General features: G+C 38.1%; 1 protein-coding gene across 4 annotated transcripts; it reads right to left on the reverse strand.

The window, feature by feature from the left end:
* Positions 1–9,871: 9,871 nt before the first annotated feature.
* LOC125190974 (organic cation/carnitine transporter 7-like) lies at positions 9,872–12,765 on the reverse strand. Of its 4 annotated transcripts, none has more exons than XM_048088414.1 (6): positions 12,668–12,765; positions 11,911–12,179; positions 11,587–11,824; positions 11,008–11,524; positions 10,722–10,924; positions 9,872–10,256 (listed from the first exon to the last, which is right to left on the reverse strand). In XM_048088414.1, exons 2-6 carry the CDS (start codon positions 12,177–12,179, stop codon positions 10,029–10,031), a joined length of 1,455 nt encoding a protein of 484 aa, XP_047944371.1. In that variant the 5' UTR covers positions 12,668–12,765; the 3' UTR covers positions 9,872–10,028. The 4 variants fall into 4 exon arrangements, with proteins under 4 accessions (XP_047944371.1, XP_047944373.1, XP_047944370.1 ...); XM_048088416.1 differs by lacking the exon at positions 12,668–12,765 and adding an exon at positions 12,468–12,652; XM_048088413.1 differs by lacking the exon at positions 12,668–12,765 and adding an exon at positions 12,389–12,652.
* Between the last annotated feature and the right edge of the window lie 596 nt (positions 12,766–13,361).

A 13,361-nucleotide genomic window follows, 5' to 3' on the forward strand; every position in this document is an offset into this window, starting at 1 on the left:
AAATTCTAATTCGTACATATACTACTATTTGTAGATGGAAGAAGATCGTCGTGCAGCTGCAGCCATTGCACTAGCCCAATTGGGTGGTCATGGCGCGGTTGGCGCCGAATCCGATGCTGGGTTGGGTGATAATTACATATCGTCGATGCTTACGAAATTGATGATGTTAATGTTAATCTGACCGATGATAATGAGGACAGTGACGGTGACCATGAAAATGAGGAAATGCCCCCCCCCCCCTTCACAAGACGGCCGCGGAGAAAAATCTAAATATAAATCTGATATATTTGTGAAACATTTCAAAAAGGTCCCAATAGTGTCTTCCGCTAATGAAGTGCCGATATTTTTTATGGCATATTGTAACTACTGCACCAAAAATACAAATTCAAGAAGTCCGGGGGATATGGCTCTCTCATCCGTCACATGCAGAAGATTAATCCCAAACTATATGAGCATAGCGCTAGCCAAACCCAACTCAACTTCCAAAGTGCGAGTGCCCATGGCTCCGCCTCCGGTTCGTCTCAAACAGGTACGCCGTCCTCCGCTCTTTTAAGATATGATCATAAGCATTATTGAAGTTATGGCTAAATTTGCTATCATGCATCATCTTCCTTTCAAAATTTATGATAATCAAGATTACAAAGATTCGATGAAAGAGTGTTATAATTTGAACTCAAAAAGACTACCTAGAACTAGTATTCAACGATCTACCAAAAATCAATATTCTGAAATGAAAAAAGATTTATCACGATATTTGAATAACTTGGGACACAAAGTGAATATTTGCTCTAATGTATGGACTGATGCTTTCCAAAAGCATGCATACATGGGAATTACGGTTCACTTTATGGACAATAGTTGGTCTTTGAACAAACGTTTAATTGCTTTTAGAGATTTTCCTACACCACACACTGCAAATGCAATTGCTTTTTTAATTTATTCAAATTTTGAATGAATATCAATTATGCAATAAGGTGTTTTCTATTGCTTTCGATAATGCAACTGCTAATACTGCAAGTATTAGCGACTTGATTGATGTGTGTTCTCCGATTATTGATGGTAAGTATTTTCATCAAAGATGTGTATGTCATATTTTGAACTTATGTGTACAAGATGCGCTTTCTTTATGACAAAAGCATGTTGATCCTATTAGAAATGCAGATAGAGCGATCCCTTTCAAGCTTGGCAAGGCTTGGAAAAAATATTGCCGTAACAGAAACATTAGGTATACAACTTTTATAATGGATGTGTCTACTAGATGGAACTCTACATATGATTGCCTCAATTCTACTTTGGAGCATAAAGATGCTTTGTGCGATTTTTTTAGAACTAATCCCTATGGTGATATAGTTCTTACGCCTAATTGTTGGGACCAAAGCATGAGTTTATGTCAATTGTTCAAAGCTTTCAAATGTGCGACCGTTGAATTATCGGGTGTTTACTATTGCACATCTGTTCGTGTGTTAGAGCATTGCATGTATATAGCACTTGGTTTTAAAACATGCATGAAAAATGCTAGATCTCGTGAGTTAATGTGTGTTTTATTTTATATGATTGAAAAATGGTTGAAGTATTTTAGTGAAATTCCAACTGTGTTTTTAATTGCTAAGTGCTTGGATCCGAAATGGAAATTATCTGGCACAACTAAGATCTTAGATTTCTATTATCAAAATTTGCGTTCTATTGATCTTAGTCCACTTCAAAATTTGCCTTATGATGATGATGAAACCTCGAGAGTTTTTGAACTAACCATTCCTGATAGATCACTTGTTCAAGCTCAATTTGAAAGTAGCTTGCGTACTCTCTTTGCCGAATATGAAGAAAAGTATAACCGTACCCACCAAATTCATCCACGTACACAACTTGCTCCTCAACCGCAGCAATATGGCGGTTTTGGTTTTGCTTATGATGACCCCGATGCTCAATCACAATTAGCCGACTTATACGGCTACGGCACAGGCTCAAGCTCAAGGCCCACCTCAATGGGATCGGTAAGCGAGTTAGATTTTTATTTGGAAGCACGCCACCATACTTTTAGTGATGCAGGTCCTACACCCGCCCAAATCGACGTCCTAGAGTGGTGGGGAACACACGAGAAAGATTATCCCATACTTGCGTCAATGGCTAAGGAGATCTTTGCAGTCCCGGCTTCCACCGTTGCCGTCGAGTCCGCTTTCAGTGTTGGAGCATGTGTCTTGGACGTGAGAAGAAGCAAACTCTCCGCGAGAAATATGGAAGCTGTGATGTTACTTGATGATTGGGGAAAAGCTGCAAAGAGAGCGCAAGAACCAGATTGGGATGCTCGTGAAGAGAGTGAGGAAACCTTCACCGACACCGAGGATGAAGGTGAAGAATGAAGGCCAACCGTCGTCAACCGCCAACCAACAAGGTAAGCAAGGTAAGAGAACTACGTGGACTTTGATTCCTCAATGCAATTGAGCATTAAGGATACGTAGGCACCTCAACTTAAATTTTAAATTTAAGTTGAGCTCAAGTCCTTTTCCTTTTATTTCTTTTTTTTTCTAATTGTTTCAACTTTACTTTTAATATGTTTTTTGTAAATTGTAATTTTGTATTTAAATTTTAAATTCAAGTGTATAGTTGTATTGTTGTATTTTGTAACTTGTAAGTTGTAACTTGTAATTGTATTGTAGAAATTTACATTCAAAGTTTCAAATCAATAAAATTGCAATTCTTTATCGTTATCAATTCTCTTTGGATTTTACTATAAAATTTAAAAGTTATAATAAAAAAAAAAAATTTTAAAAAAAACGGAACCGAACCGAAACCGGCCCGGCACCGCTGAAAAATCGGCGGATAGTAACCGGAACCGGATAACCGGTATCCGGGCTGGTTACGGTTCCAGCATTCGACGAACCGGAACCGCCGGTTCCGAACCGTGGCCACGTCTAGTTTACCCGATAAACTTTTATCGAATCTAACATTTAAGGGTGTGTTTGAAATTTTGAATGGTAGATAGGCATCTAGATTGCATTTCCGATTTTGAAACCGCCGGTTTGGATTCGAACCAATGGTTTTCAGCGGTTTTTTTTATGGTTTAACACAGTTCTGAATCGCAGCGGTTTGCTCGATTCCGGCTCGGTTTCACGGTTTTTCATGGTTCCGGTTTAAAACCGCCTAGAACCGGGGGTTCCGACACAGTTTCGATTCTGGAATTTTGAAACCTGAATTGGCCCATGGTTCTAAAAGTGACGATTTCGGTTCCATTTAAATCTTACGGTTCCGTAACCGCCGGTTACGGTTTCACAGTTAACCGCCCGAACCGTACACCTTGGCATCTCTAGAGAGAAATATGCAATCACAAATAAAGCAACTCGAAGAACTAACTTAAAAACAGTTTGGTAGTTATGTCATGTTCAGACTAGATGTGATACAGTTTGTAATAGTTATCATAGTTTCGATTGGTTAATTTATCTTGATTGGGTGTTTGGTTGCTTAAGATAATTGTGAGTTATCCTATTTAAGTGTTTGGCACAATAAGTCACAAATAAGGATTGAAACTATGATTGTCAAAATTATCCTCATTAATTTAAGTTAATGATAGAACTATCTTTATGTTGCCCTAATAATTCCTATAAATGTAAAAGCCGCCACCTGATATGCTCGAATTTTGTGTTTTAATGCCCTTATTTGGTCTATTTTGAGTGTCAAAGTTCCATTACACGTCCATTAATTGCATATTTTTTCTATTTTGGTATTTTGACGTGTTTTGTGAGAAATGTTGGGACTACCGCAGCGGAAGACACGGAAACCAAACAGGTCCTAGAACGGATCTATTTAGGTGATTATGCATTCGACTCCAATTTCATGCAATTAACATAGATCTATAGATATAACACCAAATAAACACATAATCATGCAATTTGATGTAGATTCGATTGTTACCTCATAATCCATCATTGGATTGAAGTTGCTAGCTGCACCACCCGGAGATCCTTGGTTTATCGACCACGAATCTTCCGTACTATTCCCTCGTCCTTGATTCTCCATCCGTGTGGGCGGATCTTAGAAAACCAATTAAATAACTTTGAATGGATCTAGGGAAAACCAATACAAACACCAAATTGTCTAGATCTAATCCTATGAATTAGGATAGATCAAGAACAATAATCAAAACCCTAATTCTCCCACAACTATGGCTCGAAAATCGAGACCAAGAGAGAGAAGGAAGGAGGCGCCGATTTCAAGGCTAGGGTTAGGGTTTTGTGTTGTCTTGGATTGTATGCTAGGGTTTCCCTTTCATTCAATATTTATAGTGGACCTTATTGGGCTAGTAAGGGGATCCATGGAATGACTTAAGTGTTGGGCTCACCCATTAGATAAATTACTAATTAAATCAAATGACCCATGATTTAATATATTATCAATGGAATATTATTTTATTCCACTAAAGAATAATATTGCACTCCCACTTAAATCACCAAATTACAAATAACTTGGGTCCATTTTATTTTATAATATTTCCCGCGTTTAAGATTATCTTGATCCATCAATTTAATTCTTTTGTCTGCTATGACTAGAATTAAATTAATTCTCCAAAGTGTTTTTCTAGTTTGAAACTTTATTTATTATTCGTGGAATAAATTCCAACTGCGCAGATTTCTGAATAATAAATTCCTCTTTCAAACACCTCATTGGGGATCACCCTTTTAGGGATTTAATCATACCACACTGGGCACGCGAATTCTATGAAATAATATTCCAATACCTTCATGTTATTCAATTACTACCACCCAAGATATCATGAACTTGAGTTACGTACAAACTCTCAGCTGGCGGCCACAGACCACTGAGCCAGTAGCAATCCACTCCGGGAAAGTTGTGCATGAAAAGAGGAACACACCCAGCGACCGCTAGGGTGTGCATAACGACCGCTCCGAACGATCCAGAAGCTACAGGACGATTGCCGGGCCTAGGCGCCGAAACAAAGAGCGCCGACCGGTGATGCACTTTTTAGCTAGGGCACTGGGGTGAAACTCCGCAAGTATACATAGTAGATATAATAGTAGCTAAAGGTTATGTACTTACATCTAACACCTGCAAGTGCAAAACACAAAGTGTCTATCCTCTACTAAGACTCAATTACTATCCGGGAAAAACAAGTAGGGTTTTGAAAACTTTTGGAGAACTAAATACAATAAAAAGCATAGACCAACTAAAAGCAAATAAAACAAGGAGAAAGATGATAAAGATAAGGGAATCCCAGGGATGTGTGTTCACAGCTTATGATTATACAAAACTCCAACTACAATACCATAGCACAGTTTTTACTTTGAAAGGACGAGTCTAACTCGCTAGAACTCGGTCCACTTATGAAGCAAGTTATATTAAATCATACAAGATTGTGTCACTCAATCATGCAACATCAAGAATACTTAGGGAAGAAACAAAGTAAAAACAAAACGGATATTAAATAGAAAAAGGAATTTGTATAACCAAAGTCGTTACTAACACATCCCTAGAATCCTATGAGTTTAGTTACACATAATTGAATATAATTGAATAAGCTAAAAACATAGATTGAAGGGAAGACAATTTGAACATAAAACTAAAGCAAATAAAATCCGTAGGTTGAATCCTTGTTGTTCTTGATGTTCTTGAAATCCTTCTCCAACTTCTTACACAATTGAAGTACTCTAGGTCTTGATCTCTATGAAGTATTTTGCAAGTAGAAGTTCTCTTCTCTTTTGATGAAGCTTGAGGTCTTATTTATAGGGAAAAACCAATCCTTGTTGTAGAAGGAAAAGATCTCCAAAATATGGTAAACTGGGCGCAAATCTGGGCTTCTCTTGGATTCACCGCCTTTCTCCGACGGCGCCGCACCTTTTGGCCAACAATCTGGTCGCCGCGTTGGAGTCCAGAGTTCGAGCCTCGGGCGGCGGACCGCCGCACGATTTCGGCGGTCGCCGGACGAGACTTCTCTTCCAAGTGCATTTTTCCGAGGCGGACCGCTGCATTGATCTGCGCTGCCGGGCGCCGGCGGGCGCCGCACACATCCGCGGGCGGTCGCCGGCCGCCGGTCGCGCTCTGACTCCAGATTTCTAGATTCTGCGTTTTGGCTCCCTTTTTCGGCTCAATTATGCACGTTTCTCACAAAACACGTCAAAATACCAAAATAGACAAAATAAGCAATTAATGGACGTGTAGAGTGACTTTGACATAAAAAAGGACCAAATAATGGCCCTAAAATAGTGCAAAATCCTAGCGTATCAGACCGTTGTTCAAGAGACAGAGGCTACGGATCAACCCACAACGACCGCTGGCCAAGGTGCAGCGGCCCGCTAGGAAAACGCGGCGCACGATTTTGACTTTCTTTCTCACCAAGATTTACCATACTTAGCCACTTTTTCCTTTTCTAATGAGGATCGAAAATTCAGCTATATATACCCCCTCAAACCTTTTCAACAAGGGAGCATCTTTTGCAAAATAATTCCAGAGCATAACTCTGAAAGTTCTTCTTTGTGCAAGGGGTTGAAGAAGGAATCAAGAGAAGATCAAGGCTACAAGGATTCAACCTTTGGGTTTATTGCTTTAGTTCTTATGTTCTTTTTGTTTTCCCTACAATCTATGTTTTTAGCTTATTCTATCATGTGTAACTAAACTCAGACGATTCTAGGGATACTCGTACGATTCTAGGGATGTGTTAGTAACGACTTTAGTTATACAATTTCGTTTTGCTATTTAATATCCGTTTTGTTCTTAATTCGTTTCTACACTAAGTAATTGGATAATGCTTCACGTTTGAGTAACACATTCTGTGGTGATTTAATATAACTTGCTACATAATTGTGAGAGGAGGTGGCGAGTTAGATCCACTTAGTAGACACTACAATTAACTTCCCTTAAAACAGCACTGTTAATTGAGAGTGAGGACTTTTCAAGGGTCTCAGGAGCTTTTAGGAGTTACGGATCTAGGATTGACAACCCTAGTGTTAGTAATATACGTTTGTTTCGCATGGGCATAAATAAGGTGACTCGTCCTACTAAAGTAAGAACTTTGCTAGGTATTGTAGTAGGAATTTGTATAACCATAACTGTGAATGCACATCCCTGGAATTCTCTTATCTCATATTGTTTTCTCTGCGTTTTATTTGCTCAAGTTGTTTATTACGCTTTTTAAGTTTTTAATTTTCGAAAAAAAAATTCTCTCAGTTTTCCAAATAGTGAAAGACGCTTAGTAGAAAGTAGCCAATTTGTGATTGTTTTTCCTGTGTTTGATATCCGGTATAGACCTTTAGTTATACTAGATCTACCTTGTATACTTGCAGGTAGTTTTTAGTGCTAATAAAAAGTGCATCACCACCCCTCTAGATTCTCACCATGTTTTTCTCGCTTCTAAGTGGTTTTATATTGTGCTTCCACATCATGGAGAATCTGGTCAGTTTACTCATTTACATTATGCATCCACATCAATTGTGGATTTATTGCTTCCACATTACAAGCGTTTATGTTATTTTGTTTAGATTGTTTTTCTCTAATTTTCGAGAGTTTTTTTTTCTTGGGGGGCGTGTTTATTTGATTTTATACAGTGTTCGGTTTATGTATTGTCATGCATAGTGTTGTTTATATTGTTTTTGTTTATTTATGCATTGAAATATAGAGATAAAAGTGCTGAAAATTTATTATCTGTTCAAACCTTTCTCTAAGTGAATTTGTTGGTTTATGTATTGGAATGCATTGTTGTTTTTGGAGTATTTGCAATGTTTTGTTTATTTAGTGACTGAAATGGTTTATTTGTTGTTTATCAATTGTTCATCGGTAGGTTCAATTGGTTCTAGGAATGCAAAATTGTTGATGCAGTGATTGTCCAGTGTTGTTTATGCAATTAACCAATGCTTTATGTAGCTACTTCTGTGTATGAGTGAAGTAACTTGTGTATTTTCCGTTCACATTGTTGCAGTTCGAAATGGCCGATGAACGTAGAGCGAACAGAGGTGATAGGTCCAGGCGTAGTTGGTCTGGAAAGGAAGAAGAAATATTGGCTGCAACAACGAAGGAGCTTGAGGCTCAAGAGTGGAAGTCTGATAATGGATTTCGATCCGAATACCACAACAATATAGAAGAAGCCCTAAAACTTGAGCTCCCAACCTCATATATTTAGGTCAATCCTCACGTTCAGTCAAGGATCTCTTCTCGGAAGAAGAATTATTCTTCCTTGGTTACTATTATGGGCCGAAGTGGATTAGACTTTAAATTAATAGCAATGGTAATTCAAAATTGATTGTGAAAATGATTAATGGACGCAAATAGTGAATGTATGTTTTTACTCCTTGTTACTTGTTTATAAGATTTAATTGACTTAGCTAATCAAGTCATATTTTTCAATAACAGAATGATAGCAATCCTCGTTTCATGAGAAACAAGCTATGGCCTTTCTGGGAGGTCTGGAAGATAATTTTTGGCAATGACGGAGCTACGGGGAGTAATGCTTAGGATGTGATGGAACAAGTGAATGCATTGTATTAACTGGTGTATACCGTCACAGTCCCTAATGAAGATTTCAGCCTCAACGATTGTTCAATTAAGAGGGAGCAAGTGAGAGCTTGACGACGAATGCAACTACTGCCAGCGTGATTGCTGGCGAGAAGGCTACTCCTCCACCAAAGTGATCAAATAAAAAGCGAAAGGGGGATGATAGGTGTTGTGATTTTTAGGGTGTAAGTTAAGTACACAATACAAATAATAATTCCCTAAAAATACTATTTCTGCAAGTATATAGACGTGCAATGCAGTATAAAAGGTGTCGAACCCACATGGAGGAGATTAATTGCTAAAACTAGTAAACCTAACTAAAAAGCAGTTAAATAGTTTAGTTTTGGATTTTTGATCAAGAGGAGAGTGGAGGCCAAAACGAGAAGAAAAAAAAATGCAAGGGAATCACGATAAAGAGGGAAGACTACTCCTAGCTTGTTTCGGGTTGCTTGTTCACATGAATCCTAAAGTCTAATTGATTTCCATTATTTATCGAGAACATGTTGATTTTATGCTCTCACGCAGCTGAATACTGATCGTGGAACTTTACACCTAGGATAAGTTGATCACGTCTCCTAGGCTCTATTGAGTGTGTGTTATATTTGTAGTAGTGTGATAGCTCGACCACAGCCAAAGGAACTAAGACATGAAGGCTAAATACGCGAGCGCTGCTGAGATCATCGGATGAGCCGATCTTAGGAGCTTAAGTCCTGACTGTTGATCTTGATAACCATTGGAGGCTTTATATTTGAATGTGTATTGTTTGTTATAAGTTACTCCCTCCGTCCGCCATTAGGAGTCCCGGTCACTTTTGCATATTCGTTTTGTAAAAATGAAAATAAATAGTTAAATTGGATAAATGCTAAAGTATGAGAGAGAATATTGTTGAGAAGAGTCTTCAGATGGAGTAGTTACCACACACAACACTCTCTTAACCATTCCCGATCCATTTTCTCTCTTGATTCGTTCTATTAATAATGTTTACTTTTCGTTTTGCAATTCAAGTTCTTGTCTTCATCGGTTTCACTCGTTCTAAGTTTACAATACTCAAGTTATTCCGATGAAAGCTTGAGATTGTATCCATTGAATCCTTGAGTTGTATCCTCTGCCTTAAACAACTCAACACCGCCATTTTGCAGCTACGACTTGGCCTCTACAATAATCTCTCCCCTTATACGCCACCACCATATTCGGAGAAGTTTTTCAATAGTTAAATAAATCAATCAATCGAATAAACTTTCCCCATCTGCGAAACCGAAACAAGTTTTATTCATAGACGATTGATGAGCAGAAGAGAGCACACAATTGAAGAAGACAAGGGTGAAGATTGAAGGGGAAAAAAAAGAAAGAGAGGATTGCAGAAGAAAACAATGAGAGATACAGAGAAATAGAGAGGGGCGTTATATATAAATCTTCTGCAATTTTATTTATTTCCACATTCTGCAGCATAAGTAATTAACTGCAAGACCTTACACTTAACGTCTACAACAATCATCACATCACATGAACATATATTATCTAACTGATATGAACAATCATTCACTCTCAAGAATGTCGACCAAGTTCCTACCCTTCGTCTCAAACGGGGAGAGGACGACGCTGAGAGCACAGCCAAGAATCACAACCTGGAAAAGAATAACTGCATATATCTGCTGGCAATTAGCAACCAGTGCTACTGCTACGAGGGGGCAGATCATGCCTCCAATTCTCCCGACAGCAGACGTTAGTCCAACAGCGTTCCCCCTTATGCTAGTTGGATATACCTTGCGCAACAACAAATCAAGATGCCAAAACAATAAACCAGATGTGCCAAAAGACAATAATTTATCCTATAATGGTCTCTCAAGTAACAATCCTATACATATGCAAAAAGATAACAATTTATCCTAGGAAGATCACATCTACCTTTAGTTTTGCATAACATTCCTTGGATGGTGACAACCTGATCATGCAACATTTTCACAAAAAAAAGATATACTCCCTTCGTCCTATTCCAGTTCGTATTCTTTTTTGGGCCGTCCAATACAGTTGAGTCACTTCCCGTTATGGAAAATTTCAACACATAATCTCTCTTACTTTACTCCCACTTCTATTATTTATTTTTTTCTCAGTTCTACTTTATTATCTTTTTACTTAGTTTCACTCCACTGAACTAACTAAACTATATATTCCTTAATTTCCGTGCCCAAACGAAACGCCACAACTATGACGGGATATATGGAATGTACCTCTGGGGCATAAATACAAGCAACTATGAACGTTGCTGAAACTAATGCACGAGTTCCAAACATCAGAGCTGTGGTGGTAGCCTCATTCTGACGAGTTAATAGCGGGATAAGTAGAATTGAAGCCACCACAAACATGATTATCATGCAAAGTTTGCGACCGACTCTGTCCACGATGAAGGCTGCTACAATGAGACCAGGAACCTCTGCAAGAACACTTGCCGTCAGCCTAATCAAAATACTAGTAAGCGTGCTGTAAAACTTTTAGTCAGATCAAAGTCGGTCTTACCTGCCAAACTAGTAATAAAAACATCTAGATAAAGGCTTGCGTTTTCGTTTTTCTCTGAGTGCAACATGGTTGGGGTACACTGACTTCCACCACTGCTCAGTTCAGATGTCAGCAGTATAACACCATAGTATGAGAAGGTATTCCCAAAATATAGAAACCATAGAGCAAGGGTAGTTCTAATTAATTTTGGAGAAAAGAGGAGAAGAAGTGATGAGGGAGATGGGCTGCCTTTGTAGTTGTCTGCTTCATCTACTATCGGGGACAGCAAAGGGGCATCTTCTGGTGCTGCAAGCTCGTTATCATCCTTGATATGATCAAGAACAAGTGTCCCGTTTTGGAGCGTTGTCCCATTAAAGTGTGCTGCTTTTTGCAGAATATGATGAGCCTCTTTAAATTTCCCTTTCATACATAAAAACCTTGGAGATTCTGGTACTAAACAGTACAAGAGAAGTACGATGAAGCAAGGTCCAGAAGAAATTGCGAGTAAGCACCTCCAGCCAAAATTAGGCATGACAATCTGTAAAAAGATAGCAACTTTCAAGGTTTCAAGAGCAAGAGAGAAGAGTGACAATTACATACCCATGCAAGACCGGCCTCGAATATTGTTCCGATTGTCCAGAAACTTGAAAAGACAATCATCCAGACACCTCTGTTTGGTACCGGGATGAATTCCAAAAACCATGTGGTGAAGGTATGCATACCCCCAAGACCGACTCCAGCTAGGCAACGAAGTACGAGCAATGACATGTAATTTGGGGAAAAAGCACTTAATAGCCCAGCAACAGATGTAAAAGTGGCAAGACCTAGGATTCCCTTCCTGGAAATGGACGTACTTCATTCAATGAAAATCAAGGCAACTATTAAATTAAATGAGAATCTAGCAGATAAGTTCGAGCATCTCACTTTCGTCCATAAGCATCTGATATGACACCCCAAAAATACGACCCGACCAACATCCCTGCGAAGACCACAGTTGATATCAAGCTCTTCTCACTAGGAGATAGATGCCACTCCGATTCAACTGCTGCTCCAATAAACGAGAGAATCATAATCTCCATTGCATCAGCAATATAACCAAGTCCTCCATAAGCTAGCATCAGACCTTGGTATTTGCCAAATCCGACCGTAGCAAGTGCTTCGTCCAGAGAGTACACATGCTCGGAACCTGCCATCTGCACAATCAAGAATGAGAAGATGGGAAAGAGTTGCATATGCTCTGAATTTGACATAAAAAATTGCAAAATGCTTCATGTGATATGGTGGAAAAATTTAAACCTAAAAAAAATCATACATGATCATAAATAAATTAGGGGAAGTTTACCGTTGAGGATTAATCATTAGTATAAAAAAACTGGGAAAATGAATAAGATAAGATTCACACTTTGCACATTTTGTCTTCTTTTTGAATTGTTAGCAAAATCATAACAATCGGTGAATGAATCTGGAGAAAATGAACTTAATTTCTAGCGTCGTCAGTGCACTGTCAATGTAAATGTCGGAAGAATATATTCCGCTCAACCAGAGAGAATCATATACAAGTTCTCCTCATTTTGCATCATAACAACGAATTAAGATTCATCAATTGCCGTAATAGCAGCAGTGATGAACCAATTAGCAGTAAGAATCGAGAAGAGAAGCATAAGCAAAGAGGGGTTCTTACAGTTAGAGAAGGAGTATTCGGTATCCCCTCCGTTGACAAAGGAATGTTGCACACGGCACCTGATCGGTCAACAATTTTTTATATTAACAGTACATTGGTTTCCATATTTCCTCAGTATTATTCTAATAAAACTTCGTATAGGAAAAAAAAAAGAAAAAAAAAAAGCACTAGAATTAAGCTCTGATATGCAAAAAAAAAATCAATTACAATACTCCATCCGTCCTACTAAATACAAATATTTAATTTTCAGCACGAGAGATTATGTAGTACTATTGGAAATAAAGTAATCCAAAGAGTACGGTCGAATGACATTGGACTTGTCAATCCTTAACCAAATGGTCAGGGACTGAAATAAATACTTACCAGTTACCATCGTGATCCAAAAACGAAATATCATGGAGTCGAACTAGATAATAAATATTTAAAATAATTATTTTTATATAAAAAAATTTAAATAATTCTTGCAGGGTATCTATATTTGAAAATGGCATATAGTTTTTCTACGTTAATTTCTAATTTTGAAAAATCTAAAAAATCTGAATATGAATAATAAGTGAAAAAATTATAAAACTAAAATTAGAAGAAATGAAGAATATACTCCATCTGTCCCATAGAAATGAAACGTTTTCCTTTTTAGTCTGTCCCATTTAAAATGAAACGTTTTCCTTTTTAGTCTGTCCCATTTAAAACGAAA

This window comes from Salvia hispanica, chromosome 5 (assembly GCF_023119035.1).
Source record: "Salvia hispanica cultivar TCC Black 2014 chromosome 5, UniMelb_Shisp_WGS_1.0, whole genome shotgun sequence".
Taxonomy (NCBI): Eukaryota; Viridiplantae; Streptophyta; class Magnoliopsida; order Lamiales; family Lamiaceae; genus Salvia; species Salvia hispanica.

Excerpts from the sequence above, each read along its gene's own strand:
- LOC125190974 (XM_048088413.1), bottom strand. The coding sequence starts at position 12,430 with ATGATTTTGCTAACAATTCAAAAAGAAGACAAAATGTGCAAA. Across the intron at positions 12,180-12,388 it reads AAGAAGACAAAATGTGCAAA|ATGGCAGGTTCCGAGCATGT; the intron begins GTGTGAATCTTA and ends TTGATTGTGCAG. Across the intron at positions 11,525-11,586 it reads TCGAGGCCGGTCTTGCATGG|ATTGTCATGCCTAATTTTGG; the intron begins GTATGTAATTGT and ends ATCTTTTTACAG.